The sequence below is a fragment of the Thalia democratica genome, chromosome 8 (genome assembly GCF_965202585.1).
Source record: "Thalia democratica chromosome 8, ktThaDemo2.hap1.1, whole genome shotgun sequence".
Taxonomy (NCBI): Eukaryota; Metazoa; Chordata; class Thaliacea; order Salpida; family Salpidae; genus Thalia; species Thalia democratica.
The window spans coordinates 4,274,773-4,298,257 of NC_139172.1; the positions used below are offsets into that span (position 1 = coordinate 4,274,773).

Here is a 23,485-nt window from a genome sequence, read left to right on the forward strand (position 1 = left end):
TTGACTTTGAGGGCCGCATTTGGCCCGCGGGTCGCAGTTTGTCTACTTTTGTAAAAAAAAGTCAAAATGGGCTGCAGTTGTTTTTTTATGGTTTAATAGGTACTCATGTGTATTTTACAGTAACTTATTCTCTTTTATTGTTAGAAAATGTTCTTGAGATTATTCTATTTGCTTAGTGACTTTGAAAATAAAGATTTTTAAGTTTGTAACCGCTGAATTTAAAGTTAGAAGCTAATTAGTATAATAGTTTAATTTAAGTCTTCATGCCTAAAAATAAAACAATAACAAGCTATATCTTAAAAATTGAGGACATATCTCGCTAGTAAGTAAAAATTTTTAAACTGGGAAGTAAGATAAACAACGACTTAACAATTTTAAAACTAAACGGTACTGGAAACTACTGGCTTCCTTATTAATAGTTCACTTTCTATGTACTACTTATTTGAATAATGAGTTTACTCAAGCATTTTAGAAGTAAGCTTTTTCACATAAAAAAAATTATTACCAAAAATGTGTTGAAGTCTTGAAACCTTTAAATTTACAATTTGGAAAAAAACTAAACTATTCAAATTGTGTAAAAAAAATAAACTAAACTCATTTTAACGATAGAACACATATTTTCGTCACAGTAGAAATTACAAATTATTTTTTCAATATTTATAGGAAAGGTCACCACTATATGCCAAAATAGACCTTAAATACTGTACAATTATATTTTTTCACTGTTCCTAATTTTACAGTTAAACATGAACATGTACACAACTATTTATAGTTTTGTTTTTAATTTTTGGTCAATAGTGCTCGATAAATAAAGTTGGAGCTATAAATATCTTGTATATAACACAGTTGCAAAAAAACCTTGGTTAGTTGAATATTTAAATAGATACATATATGTAAAAAACGATTTTAAATAATTTATTTAAAACAAAAAGAATTAAATTAGATAAGCCACGCTTATTAATGTAAAATACTGTGGTAAATATTGGTGTAATAAAACAAAGGAGTATCTAAAATAAACAACCAAGAAACCTGCATTTCCAAATAGTATATTAAAGTTGCAAATCTAATTAAAATAAGTAAGAAAAATATAAAAACCTTAAAGATATTCAACATATTTTTCAAGTTAAAACAAATCTTTTAGACTAATTAGAACTTGTAAATGTTTCTTTCTATAACTTTGAGTATTAAAATATATTAGGGGTTGTAAAAGTGCGATGCAGTTTTTAGCTAAAGCATACTTTATAAGCAATAAGATTCAAGTTCTTTTTAAGTAAAAGTTACAGTTATACTTTTAGCTACTATTTCTTTATTTTTGCTAACTTATTTTGCCTTTGGTTAGAAAAGATATTTATAAAAAAGTTTATCTTTTTCATAAAAAACTCTTAAAATACAGTCTTTTACAGTTTTTTTTTTAAATTAACACCTAGTCATTAAGATACTTGTATATACAACCATGTGTTGAATAGAAAGTATTCTGTGCTTGTATGTTTTTTACATACAAAAAAATTATTGTAATATCATCTTAATAGACAACACATCTGTTAAAAAATTAAATTAACTCTAACGGAAGTAGAAAAGAATAGTTTTTTTCAAAAAGCCAAAGTTTTTAAATTTTCATCTTACTTGCTTCTTAAAAACCTAAGTTTTTAAAATTGAGTGTTTTCTGTTGAAGCAAATTATTGAAAATGTTTAAATAGTACATTAAATAGATTTAATAATTTGCTAACACTAAATAAGCTGATAAGCTAAAATTGTTTAAAGCAAACAATATTTTATAAAGTTTGTGAAATAAAGGCCAACATTCATAGATTATTTAAATGACAGTTACTAGAATAAACTAAAGTGTAACCATGTAAAAGTATAAAGGTGTTGGTTATTTTTGATATTGTAAATCACCCAAACTACGGTCTTCAATAAAGTATGTTGATTCACCATAAAATATTAAATTATAAATCAAGTATTTGTTTAACAAACCGCGATCAACCTACCAAACAATTGAACTTTATTGCTAGTTTAACCTTCTTTGAAGATTATTTATAGCTCTGATAACAGTGACAATTGTTTTTTTTTATTCAGTTGTTTTGTTAATTACTTTAAGTTATACACTTTTTAAATATCTCAATAAAAAATATATACTTTTACTCGGAAATTTAACTTATGCAGTTTAATTTTTAAAACAAGGGTTCGGCAACCATGGGCCAAATGTTTCGAAGCAAAAGTTTCTCGTGTTTTTAAGCCTAAAGCTTCAAATAAAATTAAAAAAAAGTTCATTTCTTATAAATAATAAAAACTTACAAGTTCGATTATTTTTGCTTGTGAGAGTATATTATGCTGCCTATTTTATATTTGTTCTATATTTTTACTTTAGTATATATACTGCAATGAAAAAATAGAAGCTAAAGTAGGTGTATTTATGTGTTTTTAAAGATTATATAGATAATTGTTTATATATTTTTATAGAGCCCCGTTGAAGTGTGTTAACTTATTTACACACAGAAACATGTGTTAGTTTAATAAAGAAATGTTACTGGTTTAATTTGTTATTGTTAGATATTCCAGTGAACTTGTTCTGCTAGGGTCTTTTTTGCATTTAATTTTGATTTTCTCCTGTTTAGCATTTCCCACTTAACTTTATTTCTGTTTTGTTATCTTTTAAACTCTAAATGTAGTTTACCAGTTTTGTTGTTTGTATTTTGTTAATGTTGTTGAATCAAGATTTTTAATTCTTGTATCTTTGTTTAAAACTGTTATCAGTAGATCCCACGTACTGTTTGGTTGCTTTATTGGATGTTACTGTTGTTCTATAGATTATAGGAGTTGGTTGTTTTTATGGCAGGGTTCATTGCGACAATTGCAAAGTTTATCTTTTGTGTTACTTTTATCGTTTATACTGTTTTAGTTCAAAATTTTATTGCTATTTGGTATTATTGTAATTCTAAAATTATTTGTACAACTGTATAATATTTTAATTGTGTTGCGATGGAATATTTTCTTATAAGTATAGTTTTCATCAAAGGATGTGTTAGTTAAATATTTGTTTGCCTAATTTATAGCTTGCACTTAAACTAAACGGTGGATTGAAAAATAATGCATATTTTTTCTTTATACTTTATTTCTTTGTGATGGAATGGTCTCGTCGTACTTTAAAGTGTCTTTTGTTATTGGATGTAATAATGCTTTTTGTTATTCACTTTTTATATTGTTAAAACATTCTTCATTGTTAAAAAGTTTTATGAATTTTATTTTTATTATTTCAGGTTGTTGTTTTAGCACTTAACGGGGATTGGAATAGTTGTTTTCGTATAAAATTGGTGAATTCGGTTTATTGTAGGGTTGGTAACTTGAGTTTAATATGTTCAAGGATACATCTAAAAAGTATATTTGGAATAATCCGGATTCAATAATTAATTTTTAGGCAATTTTGTTTAAATAATTTAATTAAGTATTTGGCAGTGTTTAGTCCGTTTCTATATAATCCAAATTCATTTTCTGTAAAAATCTATTTTTTTAAATTTCATTCAGCAAAATAGTCCTGTTAAATAGCAGATTTCTGCCCCTTTAAATGATCCCATGGTAACATTAAATAACTGGTTTGAACTTATTTTTTCCTAGATTTTTTGTTATGTGTTAGAGTTGATTGAGTTATTGGATTCTTATCTTTGTTTGTTATTGAATAAAAGTATTCAGCAAATTCTAATACTTAAACTAAATTACTTTTAGTTATACTTAGACAAAACTTAATAATATTGAACTTCATAAAATTTTAGTTTTTGTCAATTTTCGAACCAGCTAATTTCTTCATCTGTGTTTTTCCATTGATTTATTTTAGAATGTTTTCGTGTTTTTTGAATTGATTTTATCTGTCAAGTTTTTTAAGTAGTTGGGGAGAGGTTATTTATTTGGGTTTATGACTCTGTATTCGAAATAAAAGATAAAGAAAAAGATATATAGTATTCTTCAACCTACCGTTTAGTTTAACTGTAAGCTACAAAATAGGCAAAAAATATTTAATTAACACATCCTTTGATGAAAACTATACAATTAAATCGCAACAAATTTAAAATATCATACAGTTGTACAAGTAATTTTATAAGCACAATATTAACACACTCAATAAAATTTCAAACATAAAAAGTACAAACGATAAAAGTAACACAAAAGAAAAATTTTGCAATTGTCGCAGAAAACCCTGCCCTTTAAACAACCAACTCCTATAATCTATAGAACAACAGTACGTGAAATCTACGGGAAACAGTTTTAAACAAAGATACAGAAGTTAAAAATCTTGATTAAACAACATTAACAAAAGACAAACAAACAACAAAACTGGCAAACTACACTTGGAATTCAAAAGATAACAACACAGAATATAAAATTTAATGGGAAATACTAATAAGGACAAAATCTAAATTTGCCTTCAGACTTTGCAACTCAGAAATAATCGAAATTGATAAATCAAACAAGACCGAAAAACAAAATAAATGGATTCATTTTCAAAAATATTTTTTAGAAAAATTAAACTTAACTAAATCTCAAACCAAACTAAAATTAAGCCGCGCACACGAGCAGTTTAAAACATTTTTAGTGCAACTTTTCCATTCCATAATTTACAAAAGTTTTGATATCAATTATTAAACTACTTTAAAATGCACAATTTCTTCAACGAGTAACAAAACTAAAATCAGCGTATTTTTCAAAATTAACTTACTGCACATCAACCTTCATTATTATTACGTCATAATATTTGTAAAGTTTTTAAATTCTAGATTTCTGTAAAATTTTTTTTTAAACAGCTTTACTGAGGAATATATGAGATAGAAATACCTCGTATACGAAGCAGCTGTATAAAGCTGATGTTTATTGTATAATAAAATAAATATACTAGTTGAAACTTTTGAAATTACCGTGACCAATATAGCTTTTTTTTTAACAAAGTTTTTCAGTAAATTTTGCTTATTCTTAAAAAAAAACTGTTGACCCTGGTTTTAACTACATATCATGACTTTATTTGATAATTAAACCTTAAGCTAAACCAATGGTCGACAAACTGTAGCGAGCAAAAACATGCGAACAACGATGTACTTTTCAACAAAAACGTATGTTTTTTAATAAAATAAATATGTTAGTGTAATAAAAACTTATATCTTTTTTATACATTTAGAAATTTCTAATTACCTGTTGTTCATTAGTACCTATTTTATCACAGCTTAGGATTGTTTTCAACTTAATTACTATTTTAAATAAAAGTGGCCCGTTGAAGACTTATTTCTAAGATACTGGTCTTTGACTTAGGTTGCAAACTTCTGGATTAAATAAATTTAAATTTAGTTGAAACCTGAAAAAACTATTTTAAGATTAGAATCCACTATTAGGTTCAAACATAAATTTCTAGTTATATAACATTAGCTTAGAGCCTTAAGTACTTAACAGTTTTATACTCTGCAGAGTTGTTTAAGTTTAAATACATATCAGCGTTGTAACTTAAAAAACAGTTTAAATTTAGTTTAAAACAAGGTAATTTGTACATAAATTGTAAAGTAAATTAAGAAAAAAATTGTCAACTTAGGTTTAAATCTTAAACAAATAAAAATCAGTCACTATTTTTAGATTAATAATTGAACAAAAAAAAAAAAAACGAAACAGAATGTCTTCATTTTCTTCTATTGAAAAAAATTTAAAGTTATAAATAAAATAACAGTATGATTAAGCAATAAAAGTATACAACGACAATAAAAACTTTACTTTATCAAAAGACCTAAGCAGTTACAATTACAAAAATGTTCAAGTATTTTTATAACGTTTAACTAGTAAATTGTACAAATTTATACATATGTATATACTTAATAATATACTTATAATTATACATATATACTTAATTTTATTGCTTTAGTTTTGGTAATTAAAAACGTTTTATTACTTCAATGAAATATATATTAAGTATTGATTAATGCAAGAAAGGTACATATAAAATTTGATAACTTTGAAATTTTTAACTTAAGCCTTTACAACGCCATGTTACAATATAAATGAAAAACATTTTTGTTATCAAAAGTTTAATTACACACATGATAGTTTACTATTGATGAAGTATATTACCGTAACTTTTTTTTTAGACAAAATTCTTATACAAAAAAAAAACACTATAAGACGAAATTCAAAATTGGGTTATTATAAATTATTTAAATATCTTATTTTAACTTTATTAAAGTTATTTGTTCTTAAATGTTCTTTTTTGTTTGTCACAGACTGTTACTTAAAACTAATAGACATTTTAAAACGCTAGTTCTATAAGGAAATTTGTAATTTTTTATGTTCTTATAAACTGATATCAAAAAGGATGTATTTTAACAAACTAATCATTTTAAAGTTATTATTGTTTTTTTTAATATATTTTCTGTCATATTTGTGTAATATCAAAGTTTGTTTTTGTATAAAGAATTATTTTTTAGTTACGCCTTAATTTTTTTTCGAAGAAATGAGAAACTTTGTACTAAAGTTACATAATAGTACATGTACGCAAAAAAAACTAAATATAGTTTAATTATAAAAAGTTTGTAAAACAAAAGTTATAAGGAAGTTATACTGTAAACTAATACCATCGTAAAACTAAAAGTTACTTTAGACATGTTGTACAACTTTTTGTCTGCATTTTGTTAAACTGAGTACAAATAAGTAAGAAAAAAACTTTCAAAAAATATTTTGCTAGCATCAAAACTTATTTTAACACTGTTTTTTGTCAACTTTTCAACAAGCTACAAACGTAACTACAAAAAGTTAAACATACATATTTTTACACTCGATAACTTATCAAAAGAAAAAGTTTTAAGTTCAAGTATATTTGATGGTTTTTATTACAATAATCTAAAACCGTCTAATTTTTTAAAACTGTACAGTAAACGTTTTACTAAAAACTGATAGTAAAAATATAGTTGATTATGCATAGTGTACCTATAACTTTTCAACAACTGATTGACTTAAAATTACTACATATGCTTTGCTTTTATTAAAGCCAAAAATATAAAAGGATTACAGATAAATTTTTACATAACTTTTGTGTAAGTTTTTTAACAGTATTATTATTTGAGCCTTTTAGTACAGCTTAAACATTTTTATAAAATAAATCAGTTTTTTGTTTGAAAAGTATTAGTAAATTTAATTGATATTTCAGAAAACTTTCAAACATGTTCATATAAGCTGCAGACGAACAAATACTGCTTTGTAGAGCGCAATTCGCTCAAACCTCGTAAATAATACATTAAGGACGGGGCACGTAGCTGCATTGAGAATTTTCTACACTGAGTGGTTAAAGTTACCTTCACAAACACTTTAGTCGATTGTTTGTAGTTGTTATCAATAATTTTTAGAAATATACAAGATTTCTATTGCTGCCCATAAACAAACTTATTACTCAATTTTTAAATACTAATTTACAGTTTAGTTTTACCGAACTTAAAATAAAACTTACTCAAGTTATTTACGTTTAGTTTGAAAAACCTTTTAAAATAGAAATTCTGAACTTTTTAGTTTTTTGTTTAGATAAAAATTAGTGCTTTTAATATAGAGATCATTAAAACATGTTCTAAAATATATAAACATAGCAAAGTAGATCAATATAACAAAATTTATTAAGCAGATATAAGCTTCAAAATTAAGATACTTTTTTATCTGTGTATTTTAAACACTGTTTCAAGAACAATTAAAACTGATATGTTTAGCTAAATAAAGGCAATAAAAATAAAATAAGCACAATGTACTTTTACTCGAAAACTACTTTTTAACATTTTAACCGCGTATCATAATGTAATATTAATTATAAAATATAAAAAGTTAGAACCCAGATGAAAAATAAAATCTCTGAAAATTAACTATGATCTTAAAACCAAAGTAATTAGTTTCTAAAGTTTTTAAGAAATAAGTTAAAGCGGGAGCAAACCTTTGTATAAAACTTAAGATTTGTAAAAGTTAGTTTGATATAAATAAAGAAAAAAAAAGTTAGAATGTAAATACGTTAAAAAGTGTAAAAACATGCACTAAAGTAGGATAAAAAACATTTTACAAAACACTCTGTTGCAGTAATTACTACAAAAATAATTTGGGAATTTTTCTAATAAAGAACAGCTGAAGACTGTGAATTACTTTATACTACCAATATAAAATTTATCAAAAATTTAACATCTATTATTAATACGGGGAATCGAAACTTTTAAAAACATGAAAACAACTTTGTGTTGGACAATAGAACTTCATTGTTGTGTTCAGCACCCGCACATTCCCTCCTGACCCGGCTCGGGTTCCTGGTTGCTGTTCGGGGTAAGCACCACCTCGTCCATGAACGTTTTCTCCTTCTCAGGCGAGCTCTCCATGCCCGGAAGCGCCGCTGCAACTCGACGGAACAACTGTTCGGATATTTTTCATTAAGTTGTGGAAAAAATAAAGAACTTTGTTCGGTGTAGAATTTAGCTTATACACCGAACAAAGTTTGTGTTTAAGTAGTTGTTGCCAATAAAACTTATTGGTTGAAATAAAATATTTTACTACACTACATTTAAAAACCACCCAAAGTAGCTGTTCATTGATGTGTTATAATGATTTTAACTAAAGAACATATGTTATTTGTTTATATACATAATAAGTGAGAATTAGAACTTTTACAGTGCTTATTTACTTATCCGGACATGTTGGGCAAGATTTTTCATTAAATATCTCCGGATAAGCATTTTTCCGAATAGGTACAAAAATTTTTTTTTTCAACAAATAATACTGTTGTATATTGTGCAATGCACAAAAAATAAAAGCTCAGTTCCTCATTTTCTGTTTAATTGTTTTTAACTTTTCTTCACTTCTCAAAATTTCGTACAAAGTCGACCTGCCTATGCTAAATGTAAAAGACTTTTGTACATTGTTTTTTACCATTTTACAAACTTCTAGTTTATTTTTAATGTTTAGTGCACTCGTTTTTTTTTTAATGTCTTATTTATTTTTAAAACTTGGTATTAGAATTTTATTAATTATAAAAAACTTCAAAATTTTAAATAAAAATTTATTCGTGATATTTAAAATAACATTGCTTTGAACAAAGTTTGAATGTCAGCTTTAGCAGTTCTATTAAGTCATACTAATAAATTAAGTTGAATAGTTTATAAGATCACTTAAAATTTTCTTACAGCATGAAAGCTTCAATATTTGTATCACACAAAAATGTTTGTGTTTAATATTGAATTTTTATGAATTTTCTTCTGGACTAAAACTGTCCGGATAAGTGAACAAGCACAGTACATAGAAAAAAATATCCAAAAATAACACAGATATTTTTAAACGAATTTTTATACCTGCTTGACATTGTATCCAGTTTTAGCGCTGGTTTCAATAAACATCACGTTCAATTCTTTCGCTTTTCTTTCACCTTCCTCTACTTGAACTTGCCTTTAATATTATTATCGCATATATAGTGTTTGTAACACAATTGATATCAAAATTTAAACTTAATCGTTTGCTAATAAACATCCTACCTAAACAAGTTCAATGGGATACATAGTAATAACAAATTTAAACAGTACCTTTTCTTTAACTATAGTAATAACACTAACACATGTTTCTGTGTGTTAACAACTTAACACATATCAACGGAGCTATGAAAGTTCAAAAAATACTTTTGATAGTATCAACTTTAATGTGTTAATCTAATAACTTTATTAAAAATACTAAATGAAACATATTGTACTATACAGATACTTTAATTCATTGTTCAACTAAAATACTAAGCTTATTAAAAAACGAAAAAAAAAGCAGTAAATTCACATTTATCAAAATTCTTCAAGTTAAAAATAATATTTAAATTAGTGTAAAAAAAATGAGTTAGAAACTCTTCACTTGAAAAAAGTAGTATAAATTTAACAAAAATGAAAATTACATAAAAACTTGCATTAAATTATCACAATTTAGAAACTACAATAAAACTAAGCAAAATTATCTGATAATAATAAAACAATGATTTCTACAGTTTAATTATAATTGTCTGTATTTTTGTATTTAAAAATAACTTCCTCGTTAGCGAAACTTATAGCAAACCTAATTTATAAATGGTCTTCAACTATTTTTGAAATTAAATTACAAATAATAAAAAAAATCTACCTAAAAAAGTTTTTTTTAAGTAGATCACCAATAGATTTTTATAAAGAATTAACAATCCAAATTTTACAAACATTGGTACTGAAAAAGTGATCAAAAATTATTAAAAAACCTTTTATCGGAAAGATCGGTTTTGTTTCCCACCAGCATGATTATGACGTCACTGCCCCTCTCAGTTCTGACGTCATCAATCCACTTTGACGTTTGCTGGAATGAATTGACGTCTGAAAAATTGTACATTTGAAAAATCATTAATAAGAACCAAATAAAGTAACTTAATTTCAACAAGAAGTGTTAAGGATTTTTGTCAGTTAAAAATTTAAATATATGTTTAATTATTGGCTTTAGTTCAATTATGAATACTAAGCATAATATATCTATTTTTTGTAATTATATAAAACTTTACTTGAGTTGAATTTTTTAAACACCGTAATTTATTTTATAAAAAAATACATTACTCACAAATTAAAGTTACACACTGATCTTATAGAGTTTTAGATACGGAAATTTTATAGTTATTTCATAACTACTTTTTAATTTACTAAAAATAAATCAGAACACAAACGAGTCTTCTTGACATTTTACAAAAACAAGAAGTATAAAGTTTGAAATTGCTGTAGAAGATGTTGCCTAGTTAAAAATAAATTAACTTTAAGACTATTTAAAGTTTCTAGTCTTAAATAGTTTTTAAAATCTTATAAATACTAGTAGAAAGAAAAAAAACCTTATTTACTACTTTATAACTAAATTCAAACTAGAGTATTTAATATTTAACTGGTTTTAATTGTTTTTTTATCAATAAGCAAAATTAGAACATGAATGTTATTTAAAAGTTTAAAAAAGATATAAAAGTTAATACTTTATAATGTAAAATACAAAGTTAAATAACTTTTTCAACCACGCACCAAAAATTCAACCAAAAAAGTGTTTCTAATTTTGTTTACACAGCTATTTTATGCTAAACAATTTTGATTTTAAACTTGATTTTACAGTATTATGTTGTATTATTTTTATCTTTTCTATTTTGTTTACTCAGTTTGATTTATTTTTTACTTAAAGTGTTGAAAACGAATGACTTTGAAAGTCGTAAAACAAACTTAAAAGTTAAACATAAATGTAATTTCAACTTGAATCTCAATGTTGATGGTATAGAACTTAAAAAAATCAAAGCTACAGTTTTAAACTTCTAATCAATCTAACAATTTATAAGACCATATCATAACAAATAATAACAAAAACAATTAAAAAATTTATAAAAAACACTAAACTTGATTATATAGAGTATATGCTAAATACTTATAGGGATTATTACTTTTAAATTAATATGTAAAAAGTGAAACTCTGTTTGTTAAAAATAATAAGTACAAACAAGTAAAAAATAATTAAGTAAAACTTTATTGCTTAATTGAGTTATAGTCAATAAACCAAAACTAATATATATATATATTGACAAAAATTAAAAGTATAACCAACTAGTAATGTCGTACACAACAACAGCAACAGTGGAGTCCCTTATGTAGCTCGGTATCAGGCTCCTGAATCTTTCCTGCCCTGCCGTGTCCCACAACTGAAGACGAACCTGAGCATTATTTTGTTAATATGTAGCATAATTAAACTGTGATTCATTTTACTATGTATCAATGTTTGTATGTGTGTTTACTATACTTTTTATAGTTTCATATTTCTTATTGTTAATAAATTATTTTAACACTTTTCCTTCATGTATTATATGATTTGACTATAAATTATAGCAACTGTAATTGTTAAACTGTATGATATGATTTAACTGTAGCTCATTTCATTATATATGTTTATATTGTAATGTGCTTATATTTGTACTTATTATCGATTCATACTTTTCATTGGTAATAAATTATTTAAACACAAGGAGATTTTTTTCATGTATTATATGATTTAACTATAAATTATAGCACATAGTATTTTTGTTATCAGCCTTGATTTGACTTCTAAAATATGATAGTTGTTTGATAATCCCGTGGTTACAAACCACAAATAATTAAATGTACAATTTGCTTTTAGAAGTATTGTAATTAAACTCAATAATTAAATAACTATCTAAAGGAACAAAATTTGTTTCTAATCTAAATAGTTTTATATGAGTTAACTTTAAATGATTATATATAATATACTAGTTCTTATTCAGCTTTAATTTAGTTTTTTAAATATTGTAGTTACTTGAATACTGTGTTAAACATTAAGAACTAATAATTACTAAAGGAAAATTTAAAAATCTGACAAAAATAACATGTTTGCCACTGGTATTGAGAAATTTCTTCAAGTTTTCTGAATTTCTTCCAGGTTTTTGAAACTACTTCTTTTTGGGTCTATTTTTAGTTTCAAATTAAGTTTAAGAAAAAAAACTGTGCTAAATAGTATAAAAACATTGAAAAGATACTGTAAAGCTACTTCAAATGGGTTTAAAAAAAAATTGATGATGACAAATTATTTTATCTATATGATAGATTTTTTGGTGTAAAACAAAATTTTTCTTCTTAACATGTAACAATTGTTAAAAATTACAGTTTTTCCAGTTTTTTTTTTCGAAATTTCTCAAATTCCAGGTTTTTCCAGGTAAAGTGGCAACCCTGTAGACAAACAAAAAATATTGATAAAAAAAATTTGTCATCATCAAAATTTTTTTCTATTATAAAACAGACTAAAAGCAGTTTTACAGTATCTTAAACACAGTTTTATCTGTTTTTAACACAGTTTTATATCTTAAACTAAAAATAGACCCAAAAAAAAGCAGTTTTAAAAACATGGAGAAATTTTTCAAAAACCAATGGCAACCCTGACCTTTAACAAACAAAAAATGCAAATATAAGCATTTAATTTGAAATTTTTAGTTTAAATATTATGTATACTAACTTACAACTTAGCACTATTTTTATTTAACAAAATTCAATCAAAACTTTATGACTGCATTTTTAAACTTTAAAAACTAAATACAAGGTGATTTTGACTTGAACTTTTTTAGCACACTTTAATGAAAACTGAATCATTGAGTAAATAACTACTTCAACAGCAATGATGACTTTGAAAAAATTATATACAACAATTTTATTTATTAAAATGACCGTTGAAAAGGTTTTTAACTGATGTTTCTAAAACATTTAGTCTTAAAACTATAAAATTAAATTTAAATGTTTGTGTAAATTTACAACAAACTGCTACTTTGTTTGCTCATATTTCTGCGGCTTTATTCAACTTACAAAACTACTTTAAAAATAGAAAATTATGTCATAATTATTGAGTAAATAATAACCAAAAACGCTTTTCTTATCAGCTAAGGCTAACTACGTTGGGAACAATTAAACTTTGTTTGAAATCATCAATAATTAAAATTTTGTTCTAACTTAACTAATGTACAAGTTATTTTTTACCAATATAAAAATACTTTAAATAAAGTGTTTTTAAACTAATCTAATAAAAGTTAACATTAGCATTTAAAAATTGTTAAATCATATAAAACTAAGCATCTTGCTTTAATTTAAAACTGATAGTTTACTTCCTTAGAAACTCTTTAAAACTGTCTAATAACATTATACCACATCTGTTTGATTTTTAAACAACGTTTTTAGTAGTTAAGAGTAAAATATTGAAAATATTACTTATTTATTATATTTTCTAACAAAAAATCGAACAAAATGAGTTTGATAGAAAACAAAATTAAACTACAAAGCAATTTGAACTAATGACAATTGTCTTAAAATGAAGATCACGTTCCATAAGTTTCATAAAAACTGGGTTGAATACTTACAGCATAGAGAAACTTCGTTAGTTTTTATAAATTTAGTGCTTTAAAAAACTGTTGTTCCTAAAAAATATTAACTTCACATTTAATAACATATTAGTAAGTTCTGTCTTTAGTCAAAACTACTAACAACTTTTAGTTTATTAACTTAGGTTTGATTTAGATTTATACAAAAAAGCTCGAGTTTACTTATATTGATAGAAAACACAAAAACTTTTAAAGCTGTTTTTTATATAACTATTAGTGAATTGTCATTATGTGATAGCCAATGTTGTAGATTTTTAAACTACTAAATTTGTATAGAACAATTCAATTCAAACTGTACAAACTTTATTTAGAAATAATTTAACTTATACAAAAAATTTATATATTATAAAATTAACTACTTTATAACTTATTTGATAAATAATTTAAACTAAAGTGGTGTTTTATCATTAAAGACTATGATCGCACAAAGAGTCAAACTAATTTAACTTATTTTAAAAGTTTGTATTTAAAACGAAAATGATTAATTTTCTTTTGTATATTTACTTATATTTTAATAAATAAACATTTTAGTTATTTCTAAAAACTTTTTTTTGTTTATGTACTCACAGATAATTAAGTATTTGATAAAAATTATCTTCAAAACTACATTAAAAAATTTAATGAATTTAGTAAACATCTATAGAACAAAATTTAATTAATGCAGAAAATTATATGTTACATATATGTATGAGCTTACTAATAGTTGTTATATAAACCTTGCAATAAAAATAAGAACTTTAATTGATTTTTGTGAAATGAATTATACACATAATTTTTAATCTATAGATAACAAAAAAACAACAATAAAAATTGAAACTAACTGTTCTATCTTCAAGGTACATAGTTTTAGATAGAAAGTCAATTCCGATTGTCGCCTGTTTATAATTAAATTTATTTTGAGCTTTGGGTTAAAACATATATAGTTCTGTTTTATCCTTAAAAAATAATGCTTACAATTTAATCTTTAAAGTATTTATTTACAATAAACTAATCACAATGAAACCTTATTTTAAATCTAATGTTTCTACAACGCAATAACATTCAAACACACATGCTAAGATGCAATCTAGTGCTCAATATAAAAAATAAAAATATTTTGTGTTAAATAAATAGATTTTAATTAAATAGCATAAGGTTTAGGTAGTAGCATATTATTTATTAAAAATTAAACGCTACTTAACTTGAAAAGGCAAAACTGTTTTCAAACTCATTTTACCGTATAAATATTTTAAGCTTATCTTTTCTCTTATGTTCAAAGTAAAAGAGAAAGTTTAACCAGTAAAAAAACTCCAACTTAACAACAACTTATAAAAAAAATTATAAAGTTTGTTTTTTAGTTTGATAATTTTGTTATAACAATTATAATAATATTGTAAACTAACAAAACTATCACGAATTTTAAACTTGCATTTATATGAAACAAAAACTTTGAAATAAAAAAGTTTAAGTTAATGTGGGTTCACTTATGAAATAATAAAATGTTTCAAAATTAAATCTATTTATAAACATAAATTACTTGCTTGTAAGAGGTTATAACTTATTTATGCTGTTAGTTTTTTTAACGTGCTGTTTACAATTACTAATTTATTAGAAGATTTGTATAATAGTTCGAATCAAATATCAGCAAAATTTTTATTACTTAAAAATGTTATATTAAAAATAGTGAAAAGCTAACAATTCTCAGTCATATAAAATTTTTTCTAAACAAATAATTGAGTTAAAATGTAAAATAAAACTTTGATAGTATATAGCTAAGTATAAAATATGTATATTGTCGAGGCAATTTAAGTTCAAAGTATATAAAACTTAAAACCTTTTAGACTTAGAAAAGCTTCATTTAATTTTTTAATCTTATAGATCAACTAAATTCAACATTGTGTTACAAAATTATTATACAGCAATTTCGAGCAAAATTATGATGAGTAATAATAAGCAATGTTAAAGTTTATCTAGAATATTTCAGAATGTGTGCTTTTTAGTTGTTTGATAAAATTCTATTAATATTAAAAAACTATAAACAATAGCTATAGGCATTAAGACATTATAAATAAAAAAACTCTACTTAACTTATAATGAAGAACTACATTTTTTTATACAATTATATTACTGTTTTAATATCTATCTTTCAAAAATTAATCATTATTTTTTTAATAGAGCATTGATAGTGTACAAGTAATTCATGATTTTTTCATAAGGGCAAAACTAAAATAAATTTGGTACTTATAATCATTGTTTAAATATTAGTACATAGTAACTGATTTTGTAAACTTATTTATAACTACTATACTTCAGACTTTTATCAGAATTTAAAACAAATAATTTTAGTAAAATTGATCTATTTAAAAGAAACTTAACTAAATATATAAACTTTAATTTGGAACTTTAACTTGAATCCTTATTTTTTATAACTTAAACATAAACAATTTATGCACATTTAAAACAGGTGCAAAAAATTATATTTCGTTATCGAATGGTTAAAAATAACTATTGTATAATAGCTGATTATTTTAGAAAAATAATTCTTTAAACTTTTAAATATTATCAGATATAAAAAAGTTTAAAAATTAAAATATGTTTTACTTTTTATACTAGTTATCAACTAAGCTGAATCTTTATAAACTTAAAAACAGTGCACTTAACAACCCTTTTTAAAACTTGAAAACTATTACTGCAAGGACATTAACTACACGATTTTGACAACAAAACTACAAGACATAGCACATACAAAAATTGTTACCTTTGACTGATAGAAAGCATGGAAAGTAGTTAAAACTTAGGTATTTAGATAATAACTAGTTTACTTTTTATTAATAAGTAAATAATTATCCATCTAAGCTACAATAATAATGTCTAATTAAAATAGATACAATTACTTTGTTGAGACCATAAGGGGTCAAGTTTATTTTTTATGGATGCACTTATGGGTGAAATTTCAAATTCTGACTTAAACAATTTATTTTGAACCCCAATAGTTGTTTGTTATTTTAAATTATATTGTTTAATATTTTTTACTATGGTAAATTTATTAAAAAGACCTACTAAGAAACATTTTTTTATTTCTAAAAACCTAAAAAATAAACAAGGTATGATTAAAAGAAGTTTAAAATATATGACTTTTTTGTAATATTGTTACTTTGATTTTTCTCTTTTAATTTTTTTTTTACTACCATTGTTCTTTTTATAAGATTTTTATGAGCATTTTTAATAAAAATTACGTTTTGAGATATTATACCTTAACGTTTTTAAAAATAGAGTTGTAAGAATTTGAATTGTCGATTCATGAGTTGTCAAGTAAACTATTTTTAAACTTAACTTATTTTATATAGTTTTAATCTAGCTGCCATAAATTTTTAGCTGCTAAATGAATTTCAAAGTAACTTTTGAGATATAAAGGATCTTTTCGAGTTTAATAGGTTTTTAATGAAGAGTACCCATTCATTTAAATTCTTAGAATTTAAATTACAACAATTTTAATTCTGATAATTCTTCGATAGAGTGAATTATTGCCTCTGTTAGTATTTATACACTTTTTTAATTTCTTTTATTAAAATAATGCTGTTTTTATGATTTATTTCAATTTTTTTAATTTTTTTTAATGTATGCTGAAAATTTGTAGTCTCGAGCTGATAAAAAGTCTACTTTCAAATTTATGTAAAAATTGAAGCCTTCAAGTATATATTAGAATCTTTTTTTAAATAACACTATATATATCTAATCAAAAACTTAATTGAAATTTTCATATGTATTTAAAAATTGACTTACAGCTCATTCTTAAGGCTTTAAAATAAGAATTAATGTTAGTTTTTGTAATAAAAATGTACTAACCTCCCTATGACCTTAATCATAGTTATTTTCCCAAATACTTTTTTACAAAAAACTTAATAAAACATTTAGAAACTACATCAATTAAAGTATTGAAACTTAAAAAACTTACAATATTATAATGTTGTAAAAAATATTATTTTATATAACTTAACCATGTAAAAAAATCTTAGTTATTAAAAATATTTTTTTTGGTAATTATAGATATGAGAATTAAAAAAAAAGGGCTTCTTATAATCTTAAGGTGGCACAAACATTTCAATAACAAGTGCATTAAAGGTAGTTGAGTACTTTAAAACTTTTTATATTTGCTGAAGACAGTTGTGAATTTAATTCAATATAAAATGGTTATGTAATTTTTTGTTGTTGTGCTTTTTAACTTTAAAGTTCAAGTAACTTATTAGTTTTTGTAATAGTGTACAATAAGTTCATAATTTTAATAATTTGTTTGATTAATAATTAAACTTAAGTTCTAATTATTCAAGTTAGCATTACAACTATAAGTGTTAAATTACTGTATAGTTTGAACGCAAATTTATAACTAATATAATTTAATAGTAAAATTTTGTTAGTGCCCAGGGTTGCCTTTTTTTAAAAAGTAGGGTTCAGCAAACTAGTCTAAGTGAGTTTGAGTTTAAGAGAAAAAAAAGTAATATCAGAAAAAACAAAAATATTGTTAATAAAGTTTTAATAATACTAAAAATACCTTAATAATAACAAAAAAACGTAACTTATGAATATATATAAATTTTAAGACAAAAATTAAACTTTCAAGTCATTAAAACTTTAAAAAAATGTTTAATAATTTCAAACTAACTTTAGTGTTTTAAACTTTAATTAAGCCTGGGTGTGTGACAACCCTGTAGTGAACAAATAAATAAAATACAGAGTTTTAAAAGGCTTATATATTTAATAAGACCTTTTTCTAACCTTTAACTATTTTTTGCAAACAAAAAAAAGTTATGTTTGAAAAATAGCAACCTTTGCTTTTCTTAAAACAAGGCTCTATTTAACTGTTTAACTTGTTGTACTACATTGATTAAAAATGTTTATAATGAATGGAGTTGATATACTATAAAGTTATTTAAATTTGATTTCTTATAATTTTCAAGATTCTTTTAAATCCAGATTTAAAAATATACACCTTAAAATATAGTCCATATAATCATCAACATTTTAACGAAAGACTTGAAAAAAAAAATTTTTTGTAAGTATATAGTTGATTTAGTCTATAAGTGCACACAGTTTGTCAACTTTAACGATTACTTTTAGCTGTAAAATATTATTTTAAAGATTTTATTACAAACTAAACTTAAAAGCTCAAACAAATTTAGAATATAATAATAATATATATTATTATGCTTAGCTTCTGTAAGTTTTATAGAGCTTAACTTCTTAAATTTTGGATCACTTTTTTTTGTATAGAACTTTATCTAGTTTTCAAAAAAGAAATGTATTGTTTTTATACAATTTAATTTTTCTGTACTTTTTTATAACATTTTCATACTCCATAAATTTTTGTTAACTTTTTATATTTATTTTAGATTTTACTTTCAGTGCTTAACTTTGAGCACTAGATTACACCAAACTCTTTATGATGAAATACAACAAAAGTAGTTATTTCGAAAATTCAACTCACTTGATATGTATTGTCAAAGCTATCATACATGAACCTTGTGATTAAAGATGTTTTTCCAACTAAAAATTTTCAACGTTATTAGTAATCAATTATTTTTTAAGCATCGAACATTTTATATAAACAAATATTATGTTTTGTACTTAAATTATTTTACTTTTACTTTCAAAGAACTTAATCTTGATCCCATTAAAATTTTGTACATTTTGGGGGAAAATTAAACTAATTTTTTATTATGCTATTTACAATTCGTATTGTTTTCCATTTAATTAACTCCCAATAATTAAATTTAATCTTTTAATTTCATACATAAATCTTTTTTCATTTAATAGTTCCGATCTGAGTTTTATTAATAACTCCTATCAACATGTTTTCATATTACTTTTTTTATCGGACCAATCTTATAAAAATAAAAAACAGTAAAACCAAATTTAAAGTATAAAAAACTCCAAATTTGTTGCAAAGCAAAAAAAAAAGTTTTTTTGTATATAACATAAATTAAGGATTACACAAATGCACGATTTGACTTGAAACAAAAGGGGTTAAAATTATATAATAGGGGAAAAAAATACATTTACCCTTCTTTAAAATCCCAAGCTGTATACTAGAAAACAATTTTCAATTAAAAGTATTGTTTCAATTTGCTTGTGAAAGTTTAGTAAGTGAAATGACATACTTTAGATGAAAGACAAAGTAAATTAAAAATAATTTAATTTTGCCAATTTTCTTAGAAAACTTAAATATTTATTATAAATCTCTCTTTTTCTCTCCCATTTCCCTAAAATTTTCAGGAAACTTTTCTTGCATTAAGTAAAACTTCTATTGTAAAAACATATCTTTTAAACTTTAAAATATAATATATATTAAAAATGTAAAAAATTATACAACAGGAATGTTTATAACTAAGTTAGGGTTAAACTAAGAAAGTAGATGAAGATTTACTGGAAAAATGTAGAAGATAGATTAATTCAGGGTTGCCACTCATCTTTTCAAAAAATTTTCCAGGTTTTTAAAAGTACACATTTTTGAATCTATTTATAGTTTAGAGTTAAGTTAAAGGTAAGAAACTGTGTTAAATAGTATAAAAATATTGAAAAGATACTGTAAAGCTACTTTATGTAAGTTTTTAAATAAAAAATTTTTTGATAATGACAAAAAAATATTATTTATATGATAGATTTTTGGAGTCAAATTGAAATTTTACAACTGAACATGAGAAAATTGTTAAATTAACAGGTTTTTTTAGTGATTTCTGTTTGAAATTCTAGGTTTTTCCAGTTTTTTTTGTCTAAATTGTCAAATTCCAGGTTTCCAGGTAAAGTGGCAACTCTGTTTATTATAAAGGTGTATTTATTGCCTATTTAAATAGGCCTTTACAAAAGGAGTATACAGCAACTTTTTATATTTTCATACTATTATAAAAATATGTTGATATACATGTAGATATTTTATTAGCTAAAGAAACCATCAACTCTTTAACTTAATTTCAAACAGATCAATAACCAATACAAAGCAGAATTTAAAATTTGTAAGTTTCTTAAGTATTTTTTTAAGTGATTGCAAAAAAAAAAACAATTTTATTTTAAAGTTCTGCTTTACATTACATAAAGACATTTGTAATTATAAAAAAAAATTAAAGATATAAAGAAGATTATTATTACATTTCCAATTATTGAAACTAATAAAAATTCAATAAATAGGTTCAATAAAATCTTTTATAAAAAATACAGTTGTTTACATATACTACAATCACTTAAATTCATAAATAAACCAATATTTTTTTGTTATAATATGAAGTAAAACTTTATTTAAATATTTTTTTTAGAAATACAAAAGCATATTTATTACCTGTAATCAGTAAAATACTTATCCCTTTATAGAACAATATAAAATAAAAATATTTACTACTTACCACTTTGTTCACCAAGAAAAACTAATTTGAACTTTCTCAAAGGATTTCCAAAGTCACTGGTCATTTTTGCTTTATAATTTTAAAAACTACAAAAATTAATAGAATTAAGTTGTTACAAAATAATGATCTAATTTTACTCTATTTATTTTATGTTTGTTTTATTAGGGAGTGTATAGCATTTTTCATAAGGGAATTTGGATATTCCAAAAGCGCTTAAGTTTTTAATAAAGTTTATAATGAAAAAAAATTTTTGTTCTTCAGTAATATGGTACTTAATTACATTATATTTATATCTAAATCATACAAAAAAATTAATAGATTTTAGTGCATTTAATTTTTAACATCAGGTTAAAAATATTTTATTTAAAATAAAATAAATAAAATAAAAAGTATAAATTAATATTATTAGACCAAAACTAACAAGCATACCTGCATAAGGTGGTATATATCTTTTTATAAGTCTAATTTTTTACATAAATAACTAAGCAACTACTTGAATTTTAATATTTGTGAAATTTAAATTACTTTTTGAGATATAAGCAATCATAGTTTACAAATTTTATAGGTTCCTTATGGGAAGTGCAAACTAAAAAGCAAAATTTAAAACATTACTAAACACAATATTTTTTTAATGTTTATTAGTGTAATCTTTTAAAAGCCTGTATAAGCACAATCTAACCTGCGTTTTGGTAAACTAGCAAGGTTTCAGGTATTTTTTACAGCATTTCATTAAAATATTAGGCCTACTACATATTAAATGTTTTTTTACAACAAATTATAAAAGAAATGATAATCCCACAGAATTATACAAGTTCTACATTTTATGTATGCTTGTTAACTATTTTGTGTTAAGCACGAAAAATTGAATCCAAATCAAAATGTGTTCTAAAAAACATTTAAGTTGATAATTAAGTAAATTGCATTTTTAACTATCTTAGAAAAAAATGCATTACTGAAAATAAGATACACTTTAATTTAAACTGCACGGTTTAATTAGTTAAAAATAACCTAGCTGTCAAAAATATAAAGAACAGTTATAGTTAAGTAAGGCAAAAGCTAAGAGCACTAAAAAAATTGCAAAACACACTGTTAATTTATTACAGTGTTAGTTTTGCATCACATAACATAAAAAATTCACTATTTATAAAAAAATAATAATAACCTGAAATTTTATACAAACAGACTGACTTTTAAAAGCTTTAAAAATAAAGACTGTTACTTGTAGTATGGTATGCTATAATTAAGAACAAACATTGTAACAAAACTCGATAGAACTTTTTTTAAAACAATAAATAAAATGAAATAAATTATTTGGCATTAAGCTTTTTTCTTAATCAACATGTTTGATACACTTCATAAAGTATAGTAAACTAAATCTAGTTAAAATAAAAAATAAAATTTTATGGTATCTTGTTGACAATTGAAGATAATACTCATTTGAATTACTTAAAATTAAAAGCTGTTAATGGGTGAGTAATAAAATTTAACACTTTAATCTCAACTATTTGCTTTCTTTTAAACTCTTAAGCTATTAATTAAATTACTGATAATATAATTACAACTATATTGCGAGTAAACAAAACACAAACTAATTTGGTAATAAGACTATGACTAAAAAAAACTTAATTTCAAAAATCAAATTGAACAAATAGCTAAAAACTTAAGCAAAGTTAATTATTGTGTTTTAAAACAACTAAATTATTAACAAGTTAAAAGCGCTTAAAGGGTCAATTTTTATAATAATAAATATTTGGTTATCTATAAAAGCATTAAGTATAAACGATAAGTTGATTTTATACAATACAAAAATTATAATTAATCTTGGTGACATAGTTATTTTTGTAAATGTTTGCAATAAAAATGTATTGACTACAATTTTTTATTGTTATTTTCTTAAAGTTTGAAATTTAATTAGAAATCTATCATATATTTTTGATTTATGATCTAAAGTTTTCAGAAATTTTTTTTTTAATAATTTAAATTTTTCAATTTTTTTAAATAAAAAATTTTTTCAATTTTTACTATGAACATAAAGTATACAAGGTTGAAAATATGAAAGTAGAGTGATATTAATCTTTTAAATTTTTTAGACTGAGCCTTTTACAAGGAAATTATTAAACAAATTCAATTACTTTTATATTAAAAAATAATTTGAATTTTGTTTACCAGTAAAAAATATCTTGAC

General features: G+C 23.2%; 1 protein-coding gene across 1 annotated transcript; it reads right to left on the reverse strand.

The window, feature by feature from the left end:
* Positions 1 to 7,743: 7,743 nt before the first annotated feature.
* LOC145842519 (ras-related protein Rab6-like) lies at positions 7,744 to 21,388 on the reverse strand. The gene is made up of 7 exons (XM_082949977.1): positions 21,301 to 21,388; positions 19,392 to 19,450; positions 14,752 to 14,805; positions 11,602 to 11,707; positions 10,241 to 10,352; positions 9,330 to 9,423; positions 7,744 to 8,396 (listed from the first exon to the last, which is right to left on the reverse strand). The coding sequence occupies exons 1-7, from the start codon at positions 21,362 to 21,364 to the stop codon at positions 8,256 to 8,258; spliced, it is 630 nt and encodes a 209-aa protein (XP_082806103.1). The 5' UTR covers positions 21,365 to 21,388; the 3' UTR covers positions 7,744 to 8,255.
* Between the last annotated feature and the right edge of the window lie 2,097 nt (positions 21,389 to 23,485).